This window comes from Hyaloscypha bicolor (genome assembly GCF_002865645.1).
Source record: "Hyaloscypha bicolor E unplaced genomic scaffold K444scaffold_183, whole genome shotgun sequence".
NCBI classification, from domain to species: domain Eukaryota; kingdom Fungi; phylum Ascomycota; class Leotiomycetes; order Helotiales; family Hyaloscyphaceae; genus Hyaloscypha; species Hyaloscypha bicolor.
In genome coordinates this window covers 1,372,877-1,394,995 of record NW_020194685.1, presented here as the reverse complement: position 1 = coordinate 1,394,995, position 22,119 = coordinate 1,372,877, and the positions used below count along the sequence as shown (strand labels likewise).

Below are 22,119 nucleotides of genomic sequence, written 5' to 3'. Positions count from 1 at the left end.
GAGAAAGGGTCGCGTGCCATTTTGGCCAAATTGGAGAAAAGCGCATCAGCTTGCCGACCAAATAGGGAGCCATATTCCGACCGTTAGGAGGCCACAGCCATGTTGACTAGTACATCATCTGCAGCCTTGAAATCAACACTTGCCTGCCATGAGTCTCTGCTCCGGAAGTTTGTAATAAAAAGCCAAGTGGTTGAACTCAAGTTTCTCCGAATCAAAGTCATGCATTCACAACCACAGGGAAAGAATTGCCGAGAGTAGAAAGGGGTTCTCTGAATTCAAATGAACCTTGCTTCTGCAACAAATTTCTCGTTTTTATCAATCTTGAAGCTGCTTCTGACGCTTTCGATTATCGTTCCACTACGGGAGTTCGTCGTAAAACATCTTCAACGCTCCTCAAATCGGTTGCGCCCTACTCAAACGCATAATCCCATGCATCCCATCATAAATGTGCCACGTAGTGCAGTTGCAGCTGTCGAGTTCAGGATTTCATTTGTGACTTCCCTCCCAAAAAGAAGCTTGTCTCAATATCGTCTTAACTCTCAAACTTCCTACCAGCGAATATCACTGCCCGTGGGACACGGCAGTTTCTCCCATCGTGTACCATGGAGATAAATCATCATCGTCGATAACGTCCCACAAGACATTGAGAGGCATGCTCAGGTCGTCTGTGATCGTCTGCGGACAGCCCCACCACCATTTCTCTCCTGCAGGCATCTCAAATCGAGAGGGGAGACTGTCCAGAACTGTGCGACGAAACAGATGTCTAGCGAGCGAATCTCCCATCCTTGACAATGCCCATGCCCTGTGATAAATCACAGTCAACTCCTTCGCCTTGTAGGTGTGGAATATGCTTGCCAACAGTCTTGCTCTAAGCAGCGCCGATTGAGTATCTGACATGCCGCGGTTCCAAGCATAACAGTAGACGGCTGGATGTTGAATCTTCTTGAGAACAGTTTTGTCGAAATTGAGCTTGTCAATAAACCCCACATCGCTCGAAACCGAGTATAAGATGAACTGGTCCGCTTTGAAGTTGACGTATAGCATTTTTGCTGGAGCTGCTTCAAGTTGATCATCCTCACCATCCTTATTCAAGCCGTTTTGATGGATTAACTCGTAGTGAGGGAGTCCTTCGATCCTGGCTTGGCGACAAACGTGGAGTATAGCTGGTACGGGGAGTCCTTCTATTATGAAAGTTAGCCACTCCCACCGAGCAAAAGAAACAAGAAACATGTCGGGGAGGATAAAGCTGACTTATCATAACAGGGTTGCTCAGGTTGTCATCTTCCCATGTCACTTGATGCAGTCTGATCATTCTCGGCTCATCTATCAAGTACTTCCAGATCTTCTTCTTGAGCTCAAGTGGTAGCTTGGGGAACACGGTGAATGCCTCCAGAGGTCGGCCATAATTGAGGTCGAGAGGTTGCAATTGCGTGAGTAGCTCTCGAAGACGCGTCATGTCTAGATTGACCAGAGGTTCCCTGGCCGGAGGCGGGTCTCAGTTTCGAGGAGGGAACAAAGAGTGTTATGGGAGGAGTAAGTGGACTCCTTAATGCGAGTCTTGCGCAACACCAACACACAAGCTCGCGCTCACAGAGTATCTATTGCGGACAGTAGGCGAGTGTCGTTGTGACGCAATGAGCATAGGGACAGCAAAGTTGAAGCGTTGACAGAAAAGAAGGCTGTAGATTGGCTTCCTCTAGCCTCGCGCAACGGCGGCGGCGACTTCACTTTCAGGACCCCGATACCAGGAAGAGAGACAAATTTCTGTTAGGCTCGAGTGAGGCCTCGCTTTGCGGGTCTTTTTTGCATTGGGACTCCGAATTCGCCGTCTAGCAGTCGGAACAAGGAAAAGTCAACAAACCCCCTCGCTTAGCACAGCCTGCAAAAAATTGCCAAAAAATTGCAAAACACCAGGACGCAAAGATATTAATAAATAAGAGAAGCAAAAGAAATCCTAGAGGACTCAAGAATTTGCCTGTCGCTCAGTTTACTATGGCAGAACATCACTTCTAAGTCGTTACCCTGGTTGCTGCCTTAGTTGTGGTTAGGAGTGGGCACACGCATCCTCAATTTTTTATTCTTTTGCAATAGCCAAAACAGCAAAACTTTGCTGCTCAGCCAATCCGACGCAGTCGTGTAGCGCACGGAAAGGGTGAACAGAGAGACAAACCAGACAAATTGAGTTTGTGTCGACCGTGAAAGGGTATATTGACTGAAGCTTGTGCGCTTTTTGACTAGTTTATCCTCTATACCATTCCGGAGGGTGTTTAACCACTTTGAGGTGGAGGCTTACAACATACAAGCGAGCTTGTTTGTTAGCTAACTGAAAATTTCTTATTTAATACATAAGGCAGCCCGGCTAGGAGATTTCGACAATCGAGGTCGGCAGGCTTCGTGGAGGATATAACGCAAGTTTAAGGCATGTTCAGGAAGTTATTTGCGTTGGCATATTACTGGATCCGTTACCTAGGGGAAAGTGCTTATTTTGATAGATGAAAGCTCCAAACGAAAAGGGCCAGGAAATTCCGTGTTCGAACTTAGGATAATCATCTACACCATCTCGCATTGGATGCATATTATCTGACAACGAAAGTCTCCTAGATACTCTTACCAAGTTAATTGACTGTTCCAGTTTCTGATACTCCTTCATTTCATCCATGCATTGGCACTTGTTAAAGGGCGAACCATAAGGTAGACTTGCAGGTTAGAAAGGCTCGAGCCAGATGCACGCAGAGATAAGATAAGATAGACAGTCTTGCAGACCTTTCAGACGCGTCAGCGAGGTATTTGTTTAGATCGGAGATTCCTACCAAGTACAGACTTTTTCAGAGTGCCTTCCGGTTCTTCGATTCGAGTAAAATGTCATTTGTGTAGCCACCTTCATCTTTCTCTCAATACAGATCCACCAGCAGTAACGCCAATATTTCCCCCGAAGCATTGAAATATTTTAAGACTGGAACAGATCGTTGAATTCCCGTCTCAGAGCTCAAGCCAATCAAATTCTCATCAAGCATCAATACAACTCGCTTCCCCTCAGCGACCCTTGCACAAAATCCATCTCCGAATCTTCTTGGTTGTTTCGCTCTCCACTGATCAACCCTGTTCAGCACCTATAAAATATCTCCTTAATCTCGAAGGGTCCTCCCCCGAGAAAAAAAAAAAAGTCAAATCACCGAAATACCGATTGGGCTGCTGATCGACTAGCCACGGTGCTGTGTCGAAGTCGTCCTGGAGAAGCATGAACTTGAACATGATCGGACAACTGATTCCCCAATTTGAGTTAGATGAAATATTTTCCAGGCCATCCAATTCGATTTTTTGACGCAACAAATCCAAGCTGACCGGGCCTAACGCCTTCTCTCTGTCGTTTCTGTATCTTCCCCAACCATCCAACGAGGCCGTGAGATCTTCCAGCGCCGTGATATGGGATATCAACTTCATCCATACTCCGCTTATCGGAAATTCATCGCTGATGTTGTAGTTGTGGTCGAAGTCGAGATACTGAATTTGTTTCAGGACTTTGGGATCGAAATTGTATTCGTGAAGGTCTCGCGAGTACAGCCCCTCGATTCTCTGGTGCCTGAATCGTTCCACCAGTATTGATTTTCGAACGACGTGAAAATCCTGGGCTCGAACGAAGCGTATTTCCAGACTTTGTTGCCCAGCTCAAGGGGAGCCTTGGGGAAATGTGAACTCGGTCATGCTTGCTGGGGGCTCCAGGCGTGGTAATTGAGCGGGGAGGGTTTGGAGACGCGATGTTTTTTCGAGGATGACTTTGTCGGTAACATCGGGAAGAGCGGATGGTTAGTCGATGACTTGATGCGTGGTGCGTTGGGATGACGAGAGGAAGCGTTGAGGTGGATGGAGGAGAGAATACTTCGCCTGGCCCAAGTTCCATGACCTTGAAGTGAATGTACTGCACGACGGCAAGAAGTTTGGAAGTATTCGATCAATCATCAAATGAGCTGCCATAAATTGTGGTAGTCTCAATAGCATTACTTGAGTCGAATTAAAAAAGAACCAATGGATTGGTCAAGGATATGATGCCAGCCTGTCTCCTTCTAAAAGTAGAAAGTGCCTCTCGCAACAAACAAAATCCTTCCAAGCAGAACTAAGGAGTGGTCAGTTCGGATCACTAACGACCCGAAGCTTGACATCCGTGAATACTCCCATCCTAAAAGTTCCATCGATCTCATCACCTAAAAGGAGGGACTCCTTCAACTCATCCTCTGATTCTAGGAAAAGAATAACTCGTTCGAATGTATGTTCTTCGACATGTGTCAAAATTAAACCATCTTCTATTTTTGAAATTCGGCGTTTTCGTTGGTGGTGACAACTCGCAGCCCCAGCATCGAAAAGTTCATGGCCGGGAGTGTCACCCCAACCCATATGCATCGACGAGCGCACACATTCCATTCCATACCCAAGTTCACCAAGTTCGTCTTTTTAGGGGCTGCTAAAGCCTCTAAAGCTTCGGAAACGCCCTCGTACTCTCGTGATCCCGGACTTGATAGGGCCTAATGAATCAGCGTCGGAAACAGCAACAGAAGTGCATGCTAGGATGTTAAAGTAGGTGTTCAATGGAATCTCGTAGGGCTTGGAGATCTGGTGTCTGACGCATCCACGTGCTAATTAAATGCCCGTAACAGGTCTCGCTTGCCGACTTTCTCAAGCTTTAACCATTATGCTGTCTGTTAGCTAGAGCAATTGATGAGAGGATTTCGAAGAAATGTCAAAGGGCTGAGGAAACGAAGCAGTTAAGCCCGATAACATTCAAAGTGCACAATAAGCTCTGGTTTATCATACCCTCTTGCAAGGATTATGAGCCAGTAGCTCGAGCAGCTGTTGCACAGGGTAGGGGTATACCTCGTAAATAGAGCATAAGTTGCGAGCTTGCAACAGAACCAGCGACAAAGCGGTGACATCGTCGGTAGTGTGCCGTACCCCACCAACATGAACAGAAAGACGAAGTAGACCTCCCGATTCAACTAGTTACTAGATGGTCATCTCGAATCGTCAGGCGATGTCTTTACCGTGGCTGGACGCATTCTCCTCATAGGTAGTATAGGATGCTTGGAAAGGCGGTGAGGGTACATTTGAGATAGCTCCGAACCTGCTTGCAGGCTGAGTAATTAAAATCATGGGGAAAGCACGAAACACTGAGACGGAGTACCCTTGAGTTCTGTCTCCGCTGCCGTTCGTGAATTGAGGTTTTTTTCACCCAAAATATAGATCTGAATCTAGAAGAAGAAGCCGTTCTCAGGAAGGATACTGCGGTGCGGTGAGCAGGACGCCTTATCAGCTACAGAGCTAATCGCGCTGGACCCCTGGTTTGATGGCTTGGACGGTTAGCGGGAGGAGAAGAAAATGGCCGATTTTGACAAATTCAGCAGACACCAGAAAATCAGTATTTACTAGACAGCAAATTAACTTCTTTTCTCTCTACAACTTCTTACAGTCATACCAGATCTCGCAAGTCCTACATACGTCTTTTGCACCTTTAATTGACTTGTGTTGTCTCAAAAAGAGGGTAGGAAGTTCAGGTTTTGGTGTTGGCGCAGGGGCCAATATCGGCCGCCGCTTATTTCTCCTCCGTAGAGAACGGCAAGCATCCGAACACAAATGTACTGAAGCGAGGGCGAGATGTTGAGGACGTTTCATTACATATTCATAGAACGTGAGTACAGGATTGATAATCACCGAAATCCTCTCTCGTCCACAGTTAAATGATTAAATCAGACATCAATTTCAAATCATACATTTAGCGCGTAATTTTCGTGCAATTTTGAGACAGATCAGGACATCCTCCCCTGTGCGGTTTTCTCCCCACCTGGTACTCGCCTGTAGCCGGGAGGCAATTTCCCGGTGTGGATCTCTCCACGGCCGACTTCACTTCACCCTAAAACAATCTGCAAATATATCCTCTCCTTCTCAATTCCCGCCATCCGCCGCGTTCGCTCGCTCGTTCACGTCTGTCTCGCCCACAGACTCCTTCTCGTGCGTCCCCAATTGCACAAACCTTCACTACCATTTGACAGACTGTACCTGACCGCTGATAGGACCCCTAACGAAGGCGCACGAACCTCAGCACCATGGCTACGGCATCGAACGTCAGCTTCGCCTCGCCCCTGGCAGACGCGAAGTACGCGCAAATCGTCGGACACCCTCAAATCGATGGATTGCTTGGAAGACTGGCAGAGCTCAGCGGCTGGCAAATTGCATTTACCATTCTTCTCGTCCTGATCGCATACGATCAATGTAAGCTTTATGCATGCCAAGCACACCACTTAGCCTCGAGCTCACTCATCTACAGGCTCCTACCTCTGGCAGAAAGGTTCGATTGTTGGCCCAGCATGGAAGACTCCGTTCATCGGCCCTTTCCTCCAGTCGATGGATCCGAAGTTCGAAGAATACATGGCGAAATGGGCCAGTGGGCCTCTCAGTTGCGTCTCCGTTTTCCACAAGTAAGTGTGGCGGAGTAGGTTCTACGAGACCCAGTGCTGATCCTTATTAGATTCGTGGTTATTGCATCCACCCGGGACATGTCCAGGAAGGTTTTCAATTCTCCCAGCTTTGTGAAGCCCTGCGTTGTTGATGTGGCGCACAAGCTTCTTGGAGCAAAAAACTGGGTCTTCCTCGATGGAAAAGCACATGTCGACTTCCGCAAAGGTCTCAATGGCCTGTTCACTCGCAAAGCACTGGAATTATATCTGCCGGGGCAAGAGGACGTGTACAACATTTACTTTGAGAAGTTCCTTAAGGTCACCAAGGATGCGGAGGGAAAACCAGTTCCGTTCATGCCCGAATTCCGTGAACTCATGTGTGCAGTTTCATGCCGAACCTTTGTTGGCCACTATATCTCCGATGAGGCTATCAAGAAGATTGCCGACGACTACTACAATATCACCGCGGCCCTGGAACTGGTCAACTTCCCAATTATAATACCATTCACAAAGACTTGGTATGGCAAGAAAGCCGCTGATATGGTATTGGAAGAGTTCGCAAAGTGTGCTGCGAAGAGCAAGGTCCGAATGGCAGCTGGAGGCGAAATCACTTGCATCATGGATGGGTGGGTCAAGGCTCAATTGGACTCTGCAACCTGGCGCGAACGTGAGGCGAAAGGACTTTCCATGGAAGGTATCGAGAAGCCAGCATCTCTGCTGCGCGATTTCACGGACTACGAGATCTCACAGACCGTCTTTACCTTCTTGTTTGCTTCCCAGGACGCTACTAGCAGCGCGGCCACATGGCTGTTCCAAACCATGGCCCAACGACCAGATGTCTTGGACAAGATTCGCGAGGAGAATTTGCGCGTCCGAGGAGGTGATCGAAGCAAGGCTATCACAATGGATATGCTGGATGAGATGGTTTATACTAAGGGTTCCGTCAGAGAGCTGTTGAGATATCGCCCCCCAGTCCTCATGGTTCCGTATGTTGCCAAGAAGCCCTTCCCAATCACCGATACCTATACCGTTCCTAAAGGTCAGTACTAGTTTCTCCAAACTTGGCCTTTGCTAATTCTCTTCCAGGCGCTATGATAATTCCAACTGTATATCCGTCTCTCCGTGATCCCGAGATCTACGAAAATCCCGATGAATATAATCCTGATCGTTATGTAACGGGTGACGCCGAGGTGAAGGGCGCAAAGAACTTCTTGGTATTCGGAACTGGTCCCCATTACTGCCTTGGACAGGTCTATGCACAGAATAACTTGGCTCTTATGATCGGGAAGGCCTCAATGTCTCTCGAGTGGGTTCACCACCCAACGCCCCGCTCAGAGGAGATCAAGGTGTTTGCAACTATCTTCCCAATGGTGTGTAGACTCCTCGTTCGTATTAGCCTCATGCTAACATACCATAGGACGATTGTCCTTTAACTTTCTCGAAGCGAGCATGAAATCAGCAGTCATGGAGTTTGGTGTGAAGGGGTGCAAAAAGATCTCTGTATCTGAGCAATCCGGCTTGGGCTTGCTTTTATAGATATGGCGTGCTGTGCCATTCTGCCTCCACTGCATTGCAAATAGGGAAGTATACAGGCGTTCCGAGAAGTCCACACATTGTATTTACTCATGAGTCGATGGTGATGCCATCAAGAATAATCAGGTTGTAATAATTCTAATAAAAGGGCTTCGAGCCTGTTTGAGCAAATAGTCTCTCTTCCGACTCGCTGTCACATGGCTGACATCGACGTAATGCAAGACTGTGGTTCTGGCAATCCAAGCATGGGATGGCAAGGCTGAGCTTTGGTCCAGGCTTCGGATTGGAAGCAACCATACGATGGGGACGAGTACATTCTCACCACCAATCGTGACCATTGAGTCGTTCCAAATGTCCTGAATGTCCCGAGTGAGAGAGACTTCTCATTGACTGAGTCGTATATATTTCTCCCTCTTCGAGAGAAGGGTGTCTTGCGAACTCCTTCCATTAACTCAACATGTAGTTCACGATGAAACCAAACCAATTGCCCTTCACCTCTAAGTCCACATATCCCTTAAGATTGCTTGCTAAGTTGAGAGCAACATCAAAGTGATTCATGAGTATACCCTACTCCGACCTCCACGGCCCAGCAAATCACAACATCAACACAGCGTCGCGTCCGCAAGGCTTAGCGTTCCACACTCAGGTGAGTGCCCCCCCCCCCCCCCCTTTTTTTTTTTCAACGCTCACCGAATTTGGTACTCTCCCCCTCCCCCCTAAATAAATGTAATAGTGGGTCCCCGCAAAACCAGCCTGGCACGGTCCAGTTGCCAGACAAAAAAACCCCTGCACTTTGACCCACCGTTACATTTAATTAGTGGGGGGGAGTAAATGTAAAAGTGAACATGCTTTTCGGAATTTCCAGAAAGTCAGCGTCCAATCGCACTGTACGAAGGAAGAAGGGCTCAAGTCTCCACCAACCTCAAGGTTCTGCGGTATTTTGGGCCTACGTAGGGAATATGACTCCAAATGCCAAGACAAAACCTCTTCTTCTTGTTGAAGGGATAAATACACTTCGTCATACTGGCTAGAAACGGCTTTCAACTAAGTCCCGTTGGAATGACGAAATCAAGCATTCGGAGTAAACCTTTTTACATTGCTAAACTTTCCCGCAGTTCGTGAATTACTCACTCCACTCCACTCCCCTCCACCGAACTCTAGAATCGAAGTCAATATGCTGAGCTACAGTAGAGTTCGAAATCGGCTTCAGTCGGAACACTCAATGATTTTATTTTGACCCACATTTTATGCGAACCCCATGCACTCGCTTAACTCCTGTTCTGCCTGAGGATTAGCCGATGTCGGCGGATGCTGACTTAATTTCTGCCTAAGAATTGAGAACTCAAGCACTAATGGGATGTGCGGCTCCTGGATAGCGTCATCCATCCACTTTTGCTTCAACGTACGGCTGCACTCACAAAGATTACTGACTGAACACCCCTAATATCGGCATTGACCACCGTTTCTACCTTCCTATATCGCTAGGATGTCTCTGCTGGATCTTCCAAATGAGTTGCTCCTGTCTATAGCAGAGAGTTTGAGATGCGAAAGTGGCATTAATGCTTTTGCTCGAACGAATAGCCAGCTCTATTATTTGCTCAACACGTTTTTATACCAATATCATATACGGACAAGCGACTATTCAGCCCTCCCCTGGGCTGCGCATTATGGACTCACTAATACTGTTCTTAAGTTCCTCGACTTGGGAGCAAACGTTCAGGCAATGTTGGATAAAGACAAAAGCGCAACGGCGCTCCACTTGGCTTCAAAAAGTGGATATCTAGTTATAGTGGAGATTTTGATCCAAAGTGATGCTGATATTAATGCGCGAATATCTAAAGGTATTATACCTCTCTATGGAGCCGTTATATGTGGACATGAGCATATTATACGTGTTTTGCTTGAGAGCGGCGCAGACTTCATGAAACCCCTCCTAGTACGAAATCGGCCGACTATCCTTTACGTCGCAAGTCACTTCGGATTTACCGATATTATATAACTACTTCTTAATAGAGGAATGGGTATTTAAGTTAAGGATGGGAACCTGCAGACGCCTTTATACTATGCGGTAAAGTTTGATAAGAAGAATGAGATCTGGTATAGGAACATAATAACTATGAATTTCTTATTAGAGAAGAAAGCTATTAAGGATTCTTGGGATAAATCAGGTTAGCGTCCCAAGGATTTTGCGAAGAGAAATCCGAACTCTATTATTAAGCTTCTCTTCCAGGACATAACTAATACTACGCTTAATGACGCTATTCTACTTGACCAAGCCATTTAATAATAGCGGCGGAAAAAGAAAGAGCGAGAGGAGGAGAGGATCCGTAAAATCCACGAGCTCGCAGCCGAACGTGCTGCGAAGCTAAAGGTACGGGAGGCAGAAAAGAAAGCGAATGCGAAAGCGAAAGAAGAACTATTAAGAAAAATAAAAGAGTCTGCAGAGCACCAAAATCGAGTGGAGAAGAAGAGGCTTGCTAATATTTCGAGGTATAAGAAATACTATGCTATTCAAGAAAGCTGGGCCAAGGCAAGGATAGCAGCGGATAACGAATGACTACGAAGAGAAACAGAAGAAACCAAAAAGCAACAGATTAGTACTGGCGAGCTAAAGCCTGCTAGTACTATATACCAGAAGAAGCAAGATACTACTCGGGAAAGTTAGGGTAAGTTAAAGGCGGAAGCAGAAGTACGGAGACAAAATCCATATGAGACTAAATGGCAACCATGCTCTCACTCGGCGTTAGGGCTATTAAAGTAGAAAGGGAGAGGTTAATGCGGTATCTGCGAGATTATAATTGGGAAGAATTTATTTAAATGTGCTAATTATGGTTTCGTGGCTTATTGGCAATACAAGACCACAAACTAAACCATTATTAACCCTAGTTCTACTCAGACTATTAGTAATTCGAATATCGATCGTCGAGGCCATATACAGACTACCAGATTCCCTAGCTCAGGTTAATAAGCTAAAGTACCCCGCTCCAAGTGCCCAGTTCGCCTGATCTAATTAAGTTTCCTTTAGTATCATGATTCTTTAACGATGCTTCACTATCATTATCGTGGTTCCGCACAAGCTATTAATAATTAAAACCCTCTTTAGGGGAGGCCTACTTTCAAAGATTCAAAGCCTCTAGAGCAGTAACGAGCTCATCCCGAGTTTTCCCCCAGATACGGGTATTATCTGGGGTCTCATCCATTATATCTTTAATGCCTTTTACTAGCTAAAAGAAAGCTGAAGATTGAGCTTCAAAGTCCGCTTCGAAATCGTTATCCCCATAAGATATCTAACTTAGATTCATCTTCTTGGCAAAGATTATAAGGCAAGACTCGATCTGCCGTGCCAGGGGCGGCATATCCACTACAGGAATTCGGTCAAAGCAACCATGAGCATATATACCTGGAAGTCCGGCGGAGGCAGGTACTAAGAACTCGCTTAATGCTGGCCATTGATATTCGTACCAGGTATAGAGGAAAGTCATACTTGCTTTAGCACACTCAACACTCTCCGTATTACTAAATATTGCGTCGACGTGGCGTAAGATTAATGAGGCATCTGTATATAGCTCTAAGATATTATTTTTGGATATATGGTCTTTAATCTGAGCTTTGGAAGAGAAGCTATAACGTATCCCAATAAGTACAGGCTCTAGCTGGGTCAAGGTTTGAGTAAGACGCTTGGTAACGAATGCTTTATCCGAAGAATCACAACGGTCTCCTCTATTAATACAGATAAATATACTAGACGAGTCAAACTTACTATTAAACAGAAACTTGGCTCGAGCCCTGCACTTTCCCCGAAAGTCTGCCATCCATCCCTTTTCTTGCCACGTCCCCCACAAACGCCCACAAGCTTGGGCAAACTCTAGAATTTATAACTGGCGGAAATAGCTCTTAGTAGGGTGGTAGTTCATATAGTAGCTAGGATAAGGCATATTAACCATAGAAAAAGTTAACCCGCAATAGCGAATCGTCGGCGAAGGGAATACTACACCGATAGCCCGTTTCCGTAATGACTTCGTTATAAAACCCCCGAAATATGGGGATATCTAACCTATTAATACCACCGTTAGCTATTTCTCTAATATTATCTCGTGGAATATGGTATAGGATTCGGAATAGTCGATATCTTCTTGATCAAGCTCCTTTTCGGTAATAAAGGGATACGCATTGAAGATGCTCAACCTGTCAAAGGGCAGGCTAAAGAACTCTACTAACTCTCGTAATGCAAGCAAGGTGTTATAATCCTTCACAATATCGTCAAATGGGATACTATAGTCTTGATTCGGGGGCGGCTGCGTTAATGCTACGACAATGCCACCCCGGATTGCTGGCTCCGCGAGATAGCAGGCGAAGTCGACCTCATTTTCCGATATCGACTATCCCCGGTCACGTATAAATTGAGAAAGCTGTCGAAGATTTTCGTTGTGGTTGGACGAAAGGTTCGAGGCAGTAGGAGCTCCGTTGAGCTTTATTAGTTCTCGGATGATGTCCCTCAATCTGTGGTCAACCGGCACCCCGAGAACGGACATTATTCTTTGGTCGGCTCTGTGTCAGAGGATGAAGTTAACCCAACGAGCTCTGTTACGGCGGATTAAGCAAGCAAACCAAGAGGACGTTCTTCCAATAGGCAGGTATGGGTTGAACTGGTGGGACGTTCCCAGGATTACAAAGTCCTAGGAGGGGGGTAAATGTTGTGTGCTTGTTGGCAGCACCACCGCGGTGCTTTAGAGACTAGAGGTGTGTTTCCTGCTTGGAAGGTCAGGAAGACGTCGCTGCGTGAGGTTTCCAATACTGAGGTTCAAGAACCATCTGTGTTATGGCCTCAGGCACAAACCACTTGTCCTTTTCAGCACCGTCGACGAGAGTGTTGCTCGAACACTCATCACTCCCCAGAATGGCGCCGAACCTTGCAGAGTCGCAGCATGCGCAGATTCGCGACATGATCCTTAGTAGCCGTCCTCCTGCTGAAATAGCTGACGTCGTAGGTTGCAGTGAGCGTTCCGTGTTTGCGATACAGTCAAACCTTCGCCATTTTGGCTCTACGAAAGCCCCTTCGAATAGTGTCGGACGGCCCCGAAGCATTATACCTCTGATATTAGACGCTCTGTGTGAATACTTGCTCGAGAAACCTGATTTGTACCGGGACGAGATGGTGCTCTTCGTACTGGATGAGTTCAATACGCACGTAACACCTTCTAGTATTGGGAGAGCACTGAAATCCTGCGGTTGGACTAAGAAAACAATTCGCCGTATAGCAAAGGGACGAAATGCTGATCTACGAGACTTGTATATGTATAACTCATGGGATTCGGGCTTCCGCTCGTATTATTATGTTTTCGTAGATGAATCTGGCTATGACAAACGGAGTGGATTTAGACAGATAAGATGGTCTTCCCTTGGTGTGACTCCTGTTCAAATTGCCCGATTCTAATATAAGAAGCGATATCAGATATTGCCCGTATATATACAGGACGGCATTATCCTCGCTCGCGTCTTCCTGGGATCCACAAACAGTACTGTCTTTAAGGATTTCGTAGAGCAGCTCCTTCTTTTGTATGGTAGATGGCCAGAGCCGAAGTCGGTTCTTGTTATGGATAATATAACTATTCATTATACGGAGCGGATCGAGCAGATATATCGTAATACAGGTATAAAGCTGGTATATCTGCCGATATACTCACCAGATCTTAATCTAATTAAAGAGTTCTTCGCCGAGTTAAAAGCTTTTGTTAAACGGAACTGGTATATTTATAAGGAAAATCCAGAGCAAGGCTTTGATAGCTTTTTGGAGTGGTATATTAACGTAGTTGGTCAAAAGAAGAACAGTGCTAGAGGACATTTTAGGCATACAGGATTAATTATTAAAGAGCCATAGCTTGGCATATGGTAACAGAACAGTTTTCAAATTCAAAATCTTAAATAACCAGACTAAGTTACTTGCAACGCATACTATCTCATTCTAGTTATTCCTCAATTCTAGGTCGCTTGATATTCTCGAACTAGTAGTCGATATCACCTACGATATGTTCGGCAATCCCTTCCAGAACGTCTGTATCGATCAAAAATTTAGGGTCTGGATTCTGGCGGATCAGTCCAAGGTCTTTTCCCTTTTTAATTATTATATCGCAAGCTTTCTGGTACTCTAGCTTTAGTTCTGGCCTCTTGTTTTGTGATTTCTGCCAGTTATAGTACTCCTCTATAGTATTATCTCGAAAGCCGGGAATATTGAGACGATTTGGAGGAGTAGATTTTGAAGGCATGTCCAGAGCTAGAGTTGTATCTGAAGACGTCAGGTGGGGTATTGGACCAGACGGCGGGGGCAGTACGTTTGTAATATGAATAGCAGGAGGGGTTGCTATAGATGTCCCAGAAGCCTTTTAACTCCTCTCGAGTGACTTCTGCTCCTCTGTGTATAACTCCTCCCGAACATTCTCGGGTATATCATCATGTGTTTCTAATATATGACTCTCTTGTACATATATAATGAGGCTCTTTAGCTGGCGCGTATTCAGTGGGTAATGCTTTTTACTAATAGGGTCAACCCAGCAGTAATGTCCCTTCTTACAGGGAGGGCCAGGGCAACGTATGGTATTATATACCTTCCGCCAAACGGATGGTTGTCCGGAAGATGCCTGTTCTGTATCTACCTGCAGAGCTCCTTCGGCTAGTATCTGCTGGGTTATGGATCGGAAGCCTCTTTTGGCTGGCCTCCCTGATAAGGTAGTCGAGGACGGAGTTACGTCTATGTAGTTGAATGAGAGTTTGAGTATTAGTTTCTTACCTGTGCGATAAAACTCGCCCCAGGCAACGAGTTGTTTTTCTATAACTGCCCAGTTAATACTAGTATTAGGGAAGCGTCTTATAAGGCCATCCTGTTTGCGCTGTGTGACCGAAACCACAACATTCGTATCCTCGGACCTGACTGGTTTGTCTTTTTTCCCTTGCTAATAACTGTCAATCTTTGGTTGGATAAAGTGTTGGCAGAAGGCAGAAGGGGCCAGAACTGTATCTTGTACCGTATCTGGTCCTACTACTGCCCTCTTATTCCGTGTAACCTTCCATACGATTGAGTAATGTATATGAATATCATTATCGTATATCCCCTCGCTATCCCAGTCGGGAAACTGGTATAGCTTAAGATAGTTCGACTGTGTCTGCTACTGACTGACATCATCGTATGGATCCCACTGCTCATATGAATCGACAGGGTCGAGGGAAGGGGTAGGGCTGCTCATCGTTGCCTTTCGGACAACCGCGTTCCAGAGCTAGGGGTCCTGGTCGTCCAAGCCTGTGTCACCATAAGTAGGTCGTTAGAGCGTCACCCAAGCAGACGATAACTTGCCAATAGAGCACGCTGGTAGTGTGCTGTAGGTTGGCTGTCCAATCCTGTGCTATCATAAGTAGGTCGCCGAAACGTTGTCTCCCAAGCCATGACTTGCCAATGAGAGCTATGCCCTGAGTCGATTGGTTTATGGTGATATTAGGGGAGGAATACCCAGAGTCAATAATACGACAGCACTGTTAGGGGGAGTAGAATTAGGGAAAGGACAGCAATGGAGGATGTAATTCAGAGCCAGATTGCTAGAATGTTCTACAAAGGCCAAAACAATCCTCAGGCAGAAGTTCAATCCCCTCACGTGATGGAACAGATACAACGCTGCAGTACCATATAGTCACTACAGTGTTGCCTCACTTGGAGACACGAAGTTCTCGTATGTATAGAAGTATCTCCAGTTGTTCGAGCAATGGTCGTGTTACCATCTCTGCTCAGCTCTATTGGCCGCAGAGGTTGGCCAGCTCTCATGCAGTTCAGCCCTCAGTTGCCTCGAGAAACTCGGCGCGTCGACTTCGCATAACCATCAACCACCTCATTACAATCCCTACCGGTCTCGCCAATCTGCGTCGAAGCCATGTCTGCCAATTTCTCGCCGCGGAAACTTTTCAAGAGCCTCAGGTCCAAGCGAGTAGGGAATCTGGAGGTGCAGAACGACGGGCATCCACCAGACGGTCCCACTACCCCGCCTGTAGCGTCGGAGACGTCTAAGCGCGAAGCGGAAACTTTGACGGCTCCCGAACTGTCTCGGGCTCAAAACCTGAGTGGTAGTGCTTCCCTTGATAAAGACAATACGACAGTCGCTTTCAGCAGCGTTACAAAGCCACACAGTCCTCCAAAACCGCCTATCGTTATTGATGCTCAAGGCACTCCCGCTAGCCCAGACGCAGGAACCAAAAACCCTCTCCTCCCAGTATCCGCTGTATAAGAGACTTTGAAAGCTTCTTCCAGCCATGTTGCATACGCTCAAGTTCCACCTTCAGTTGTACCCGTCACTAATGCCCAGGCGGGTCATGCCGGGGACGATCCGCGGGCCAAAGAGCCTCTGCCAGCGACAGAATTTGCGGTGCAACAGACCCAAGCTATTTCCACATCCCAGAGAATCTGGAATGCCGCTTATGACAGCCTTGAGAGTGACAACGAGACTGCAGAGCTTGTCAAGGCTTACGTGAAGACCCTGAAGATGGTTTTCAAGGCCGAGAAAACCCCTGACACCCCCGCTACTGAAGCCAGCGATGTCTCAACTGAACTGAAAGACCCGATCAAGCGACAGATGCACATGAAGAAACTGCTTGAAGATGGCCAGGCGAAAGTTTTCACAGCGTCGAATATTGCAAAGGGAGTCGGTGATGTCGCCCAATTTATTCTTTCGGCCAAGGGGATGGTCGACCTGGCGATCCAGAACATACCACAGGCTGCCCTTCCGTGGGCTGGTGTTTGTATTGGGCTGCAAGTAAGCACTCACCCCTCTATCACAAAAGCTGGTTTCTTGTCAACTAATATCTATCGAGATCCTCTTGAATCCTGCGAAAGCGACAAGATCCAACCTCGCGGGCATTATACATGTTGTTTCCAGAATGGACTGGTATTGCGGCCTGACCGAACATCTCCTGAACAAGGACAACATCGTGGTCGGGAGCGAGTCTTTCGAGACAATCCTATAGCAGTTGGAAAAGACGGTTGTTACGCTCTACAAGGCTCTCCTCCTGTATCAGATGAAGAGCATCTGCTCCTACTACCGGAGCCAAGTCCTAGTCTTCTTCCGTGGCCTCGCGAACTTGGATAACTGGGATGACGATCTGAAGAGTGTTACGGATGCAGAAGTCGCTCTTCAAACGGATTCGAACCAGTATAATAGCTGGCATGCGAAAAGCTCCCTGGGGCGGCTTGTCGAGCTTGCTAAAACAATGGAGGAACTGCTTGGGGACGTTCGCCAGACCCTTCGAGATTTCATCGTTTTGCAGAAGGAGATGCAAATGGATAACAAGGATACAGAATGCCTCTACGACCTCTTTGTGATGGATCCGCAAGATGATATAGACACAATTGAGAAGAAAAAGGATAAATTGCTCGACGATGCGTATAAGTGGATCCTTAATACGAAGGAGTATATAGTATTTACGAATTGGAGTAATGACGAATCGTCCCTACCGTTATGTCGACTGCTATGGGTCAAGGGTCATGCCGGTACAGGGAAGACGATACTCTTAATTGGGATTATTCGCCAACTTTCGGATTAGCCCGCCGTACTTTCACCTAATGTTTCGCACTTCTTCTGTCAAGGCACAGATAACAAGTCTCATAATAGCGCAACGGCCATCCTGAGATCTCTAGTCTGGATACTACTTGTTTAGCAACCACATCTCATCTCGCATTTACGATCGAAGTACAAGTACCAGGGCCGTTCTCTTTTTAGTAATGGGAATGCATTGGTTGCTATGACTCGTGTGTTCGAGAGCATGCTGAAAGATCCTGGTTTATTACCAATGTATTTCATTGTCGATGCCCTTGACGAGTGTGACCAGGGATTGGCAGACCTTGTCCAGCTCATTTCAACTTCCCTTACTCTCTCCGGTAAAGTAAAGTGGCTAGTCTCTAGCCGTCCGGAGGTCGAGCTCAAGAATCCAGACACAACAGGGGCCCTAGTTGAGCTGGATGCTCAAAGTCTGGAACGTCCTGTCAACGCATACATCAACCACAAGCTCTCTACCCTTAAGAGCAAAAAAGGATATACCGACAGTGTTTTGGCCGAGGTTTCAGATGAAGTCTGTCGACGAGCAGAGAACACGTTCCTCTGGGTGGCTCTCGTGTTCAAAAAACTCGACTCGGAGCGTGGATGGTACGCTATCAAGATTGTCAAAGAGATGCCTCCTGGCTTGCCAGAGCTGTACGATCATATGATGACCAGAATTGGGAGAGATACGATGGATCTGCAATATTGTAAGAATGTCCTGGTGGTTACTTCTCTTGCATATCGACCTCTCTCACTCTCTGAGCTTGCCTTACTCGCTGGTTTGGGACCTGAGATTGACCCGCAGACGATCGTTGAGGAATGCGGCTCATTTCTGACAACTAAGGAGAATACGATCTATCTAATCCACCAGTCAGCCAAGGACTACCTGAAAGCGAATCACAAATCGAAGCTTTAGCAGGGTGGGGCTGTTCAAGGGCATGCGGACATCAGCAGACGCTCAATCGATGACATGTCAAAATTGCGAAAAAATATCTATGCCCTGCACCCCGGGTCCGGGTTAGAAGATATAACGGTCCCAAGCCCAGATTCACTACAAGGACTCCAATACTGCTGTGTCTACTGGGTTCAGCATCTTCAAGAGAGTGATGCTAAGCTTGACGACTATAACCAAGTTTATCTGTTCTTACAAAATCATCTCCTTCACTGGCTTAAAGCACTTGGCTGGATGGGTAAGACTTCTGAAGGGATTCGTGCAATACTCTTATTAGAGGCTCAAATTTCAGTAAGTTTTCTTTACGATATTTCTAGCAAATCTTGATTAATACATATTAAGACCGAGAAAAGTCCTAATCTATATGCATTCGTCCATGATGCAAAGCGATTTGCCTTATCCAACCGGTTAGTGATTGAACAGGCGCCCCTCCAACTATACTCTTTAGCCCTTGTCTTTGCTCCAGAAGGAAGTCTTATTCGGAGAAAGTTTAAGGCGGATATACTAGCTTGGATTCAAAGAAAACCGAAAGTGCAAACAAACTGGAACGCTGTACTACAGACGCTCGAGGGCCATACAGACAGGGTCCGCTTAGTCGCCTTCTCGCCAGAGGGCAAGCAGATCGTGTCTTGCTCGGACGACAAGACGGTCCGGCTCTGGGACGCCGTTACAGGAGCGGCGCTACAGACGCTCGAGGGCCATACAGATACGGTCTGTTCAGCCGCCTTCAGCCGCCTTCTCGCCGGACGGCAAGCAGGTTGTGTCCGGCTCGACCGACAAGACGGTACGGCTCTGGGATGCCGTTATAGGAGCGGCGCTACAGACGCTCGAGGGCCATACAGGCTCGGTCTGGTCAGCCGCCTTCTCGCCGGACGGCAAGCAGGTTGTGTCCGGCTCGACCGACAAGACGGTACGGCTCTGGGATGCCGTTATAGGAGCGGCGCTACAGACGCTCGAGGGCCATACAGGCTCGGTCTGGTCAGCCGCCTTCTCGCCGGACGGCAAGCAGGTCGTATCTAGCTCGGACGATAAGACGGTACGGCTCTGGGACACTATTACAGGAGCGGTACTACAGACGCTCGAGGGCTATATAGATACGGTCTGGTTAACTGCCTTCTCACCGGACGGCAAGCAGGTCGTATCTAGCTCGGACGATAATACGGTCCGGCTCTGGGGCGTTATTACAAAAGCTGTGCTATAGACGCTCGAGGGCCATAGAAGCAGGGTCTACTCAGCTGCCTTCTCGCCGGACGGCAAGCAGATCGTATCTTGCTCCTATAACAAGACAGTCCGGCTCTGGGACGCCATTACAGGAGCGGTGCTACAGACGCTCGAGGGCCATAGAAGCAGGGTCTGGTCAGCTGCCTTCTCGCCGGACGGTAAGCAGGTCGTATCTGGCTCAGACGATAAGACGGTCCGGCTCTGGGACGCTATTACAGGAGTGGCGCTGCAGACGCTCGAGGGCCATAGAGGCACTGTCTACTCAGCCGCCTTCTTTCCGGGCGGCAAGCAGATCGTATCTGGCTCGGACGATAAGACGGTCCGGCTCTGGGACGCCGTTATAGGAGCGGCGCTGCAGACGCTCGAGGGCCATACAAGAAGGGTCTACTCAGCCGCCTTCTCGCCGGACGGCAAGCAGGTCGTGTCTAGCTCGGATGATAAGGTGGTACGGCTCTGGGACGCCGTTACAGGAGCGGCGCTGCAGACGCTCGAGGGACATAGAGGCTGGGTCTGCTCAGCCGCCTTCTCGCCGGACGGCAAGCAGGTCGTGTCTAGCTCAGACGATAAGACGGTGCGGCTCTGGGATACTATTACAGGAGCGGTACTACAGATACTCGAGGGCCATATAGGCAGGATCTACTCAGCTGCCTTCTCACCGGATAGTAAGCAGATCGTGTCTAGCTCGGAGGATAATACGGTCCGGCTCTGGGACGCCGTTATAGGAGCGGTACTGCAGACGCTCGAGGGCCATACAGGCTGGGTCTGCTTAGCCGCCTTCTCGCCGGACGGCAAGCAGGTCTTGTCTTGCTCCTACGATAATACAGTCCGGCTCTGGGACGCTATTATAGGAGCGGCGCTACAGACGCTAGAGGGGCATAGAGGCTGGGTCTGCTCAGCCGCCTTCTTGCTAGACGGTAAGCAGGTCTTGTCTTGCTCCAGCGACAAGATAGTCCGGCTCTGGGACGCTATTACAGGAGCGGTGCTGCAGATGCTCGAGGGCCATAGTGGCAGGGTCTACTTAGCCGCCTTCTCGCCGGATAGCAAGCAGATCGTGTCTTGCTCCTACGATAATATAGTCCGGCTCTGGGACGCCGTTATAGGAGCGGCGCTGTAGACGTTCGAGGGCTATAGAGACTGGGTCTGCTTAGCTGCCTTCTCGCCGGACGGCAGGCAGGTGAATACTCTACTTGTGTCAAATAATTGGGTAGTAGAAGGGGGCACAAAATTTCTCTGGCTACCTCTTGAATACCGACAACCAAGCTGTGTAGCTGTTTGGAACCAAAGTCTTGTCTTAGGATACCTATCAGGGAGAGTTTCTATTATCGGATTCAAAGAAGGGTTAAAGGTTATTTACTAATAACTAGCTTACTGTAAAGCTTTACGCACTTACTGTCATTATTTTCACGTAATCTTTCTTCGCCGGCACAACATCCAAGACCAGGACCATGTGGCAGCGCACGACGTCTTGGATAACAGGAGTAAGAATTCCCAACTTTAAGCATTCCGACTCGTTCTTGAAGCGGTAAATCCTGCCCTGCACATCTTTCAACCGTACCATTTTGTTTCCATCTGTTGCGACGAGGGTTGGGATGAGGTTGTAGGTCCTAGGCCGTTCGAGGTACAAGTGCTAGGAGGTGATATCCGCCGGCATCGGCTAATCCTCAGGCAGTGGTCCACGTGACACCCAGAACAGGGAATTAAGCGAGTGTACGAAGTACGGGTCTGAATCAGGCTAGCCAGAGAGGGTTAGTGCCGCATAAAATGTGGGTCAAAATAAAATCATTGAGTATTGGAACTGAAGCCGATTTCGAACTCTACTATAAGCACTCTGCCTCAGACCCGCAGCCTTCAAAGCAGGTTCGGCATGCCACGCTATGTCATGGCCTCACGGTCCACTCTTCCATCCACTAACAATCTGATAACCTAAGGTCGAGCCGGTTTACGGAAGTGTGTCAACCAAAAGGCAGCAGGTACCTGCGTAGCTTAACCTACATAAGCTTTTGAACTCCGTTGTTTGCCTGGTCGATTATGAACGTATATTCGTGTACTCCGTTAGGCAACAATGCTTGGACACCGAATGGGAGTTGGAAATGGGATGATTGAATGTGTGGATTTCTAAGCAGGGTGATGACGAATGAGGGGAAGAAAGCGTAGCCAAGGCTGGCCGAGTAGCTACGAAAGCAGAGAGGTCGAAGGGGTGGTGAAATATCTTGGCACTTATTGGCCGGCCTGGGAATAGAAAAGGCTCAGGGGCTGTGTTGGATACTGTCATCTATCCCATCCTCTAAGATTCATTTTGAAGTCTCACAGTCTCACGAGGTGGTGAACCATCTCCACACGAAATAGCCTCAACTAGCTGAATTTCCAGTACAGTAACATCATCCCGTCGGCTTCTGACAAG

At 47.7% G+C, this 22,119-nt stretch overlaps 9 protein-coding genes across 9 annotated transcripts; 6 read left to right on the top strand and 3 right to left on the bottom strand.

Moving 5' to 3' along the window:
* Positions 1-561: 561 nt before the first annotated feature.
* K444DRAFT_637721 (uncharacterized protein) lies at positions 562-1,456 on the bottom strand (the record flags this gene model as incomplete). Its single annotated transcript, XM_024884161.1, has 2 exons — positions 562-1,181; positions 1,252-1,456. 2 exons carry the CDS (start codon positions 1,454-1,456, stop codon positions 562-564), a joined length of 825 nt encoding a protein of 274 aa, XP_024727248.1.
* A 4,445-nt stretch (positions 1,457-5,901) lies between these two features.
* On the top strand, positions 5,902-8,144 carry K444DRAFT_575821 (cytochrome P450). The gene is made up of 6 exons (XM_024877491.1): positions 5,902-5,997; positions 6,060-6,258; positions 6,314-6,464; positions 6,515-7,482; positions 7,530-7,813; positions 7,861-8,144. The coding sequence occupies exons 2-6, from the start codon at positions 6,093-6,095 to the stop codon at positions 7,894-7,896; spliced, it is 1,605 nt and encodes a 534-aa protein (XP_024727247.1). The 5' UTR covers positions 5,902-5,997; positions 6,060-6,092; the 3' UTR covers positions 7,897-8,144.
* A 1,248-nt stretch (positions 8,145-9,392) lies between these two features.
* Positions 9,393-9,975, top strand: K444DRAFT_710137 (ankyrin; the record flags this gene model as incomplete). The annotated part of the gene is made up of 1 exon (XM_024888213.1): positions 9,393-9,975. Exon 1 carries the CDS (start codon positions 9,463-9,465, stop codon positions 9,973-9,975), a length of 513 nt encoding a protein of 170 aa, XP_024727246.1. The 5' UTR covers positions 9,393-9,462.
* Positions 9,976-11,038: 1,063 nt separating this feature from the next.
* On the bottom strand, positions 11,039-11,912 carry K444DRAFT_266179 (uncharacterized protein). The gene is made up of 2 exons (XM_024871439.1): positions 11,461-11,912; positions 11,039-11,400 (listed from the first exon to the last, which is right to left on the bottom strand). Exons 1-2 carry the CDS (start codon positions 11,786-11,788, stop codon positions 11,264-11,266), a joined length of 465 nt encoding a protein of 154 aa, XP_024727245.1. The 5' UTR covers positions 11,789-11,912; the 3' UTR covers positions 11,039-11,263.
* Positions 11,913-13,947: 2,035 nt separating this feature from the next.
* Positions 13,948-14,919, bottom strand: K444DRAFT_575819 (uncharacterized protein; the record flags this gene model as incomplete). Its single annotated transcript, XM_024877490.1, has 2 exons — positions 13,948-14,259; positions 14,306-14,919. A coding segment is annotated over one exon (563 nt), but the record flags the coding sequence as incomplete, so codon positions are not given.
* Positions 14,920-15,889: 970 nt separating this feature from the next.
* Positions 15,890-18,701, top strand: K444DRAFT_670087 (uncharacterized protein; the record flags this gene model as incomplete). The annotated part of the gene is made up of 4 exons (XM_024887585.1): positions 15,890-16,234; positions 16,319-16,765; positions 16,980-17,426; positions 17,667-18,701. The coding sequence occupies 4 exons, from the start codon at positions 15,890-15,892 to the stop codon at positions 18,459-18,461; spliced, it is 2,034 nt and encodes a 677-aa protein (XP_024727243.1). The 3' UTR covers positions 18,462-18,701.
* Positions 18,702-19,055: 354 nt separating this feature from the next.
* Positions 19,056-19,698, top strand: K444DRAFT_547920 (WD40 repeat-like protein; the record flags this gene model as incomplete). The annotated part of the gene is made up of 2 exons (XM_024876338.1): positions 19,056-19,212; positions 19,340-19,698. Coding segments are annotated over 2 exons (516 nt in total), but the record flags the coding sequence as incomplete, so codon positions are not given.
* A 60-nt stretch (positions 19,699-19,758) lies between these two features.
* On the top strand, positions 19,759-20,064 carry K444DRAFT_512107 (WD40 repeat-like protein; the record flags this gene model as incomplete). The annotated part of the gene is made up of 1 exon (XM_024873485.1): positions 19,759-20,064. A coding segment is annotated over one exon (306 nt), but the record flags the coding sequence as incomplete, so codon positions are not given.
* A 141-nt stretch (positions 20,065-20,205) lies between these two features.
* On the top strand, positions 20,206-20,832 carry K444DRAFT_547220 (WD40 repeat-like protein; the record flags this gene model as incomplete). The annotated part of the gene is made up of 1 exon (XM_024876291.1): positions 20,206-20,832. A coding segment is annotated over one exon (627 nt), but the record flags the coding sequence as incomplete, so codon positions are not given.
* Between the last annotated feature and the right edge of the window lie 1,287 nt (positions 20,833-22,119).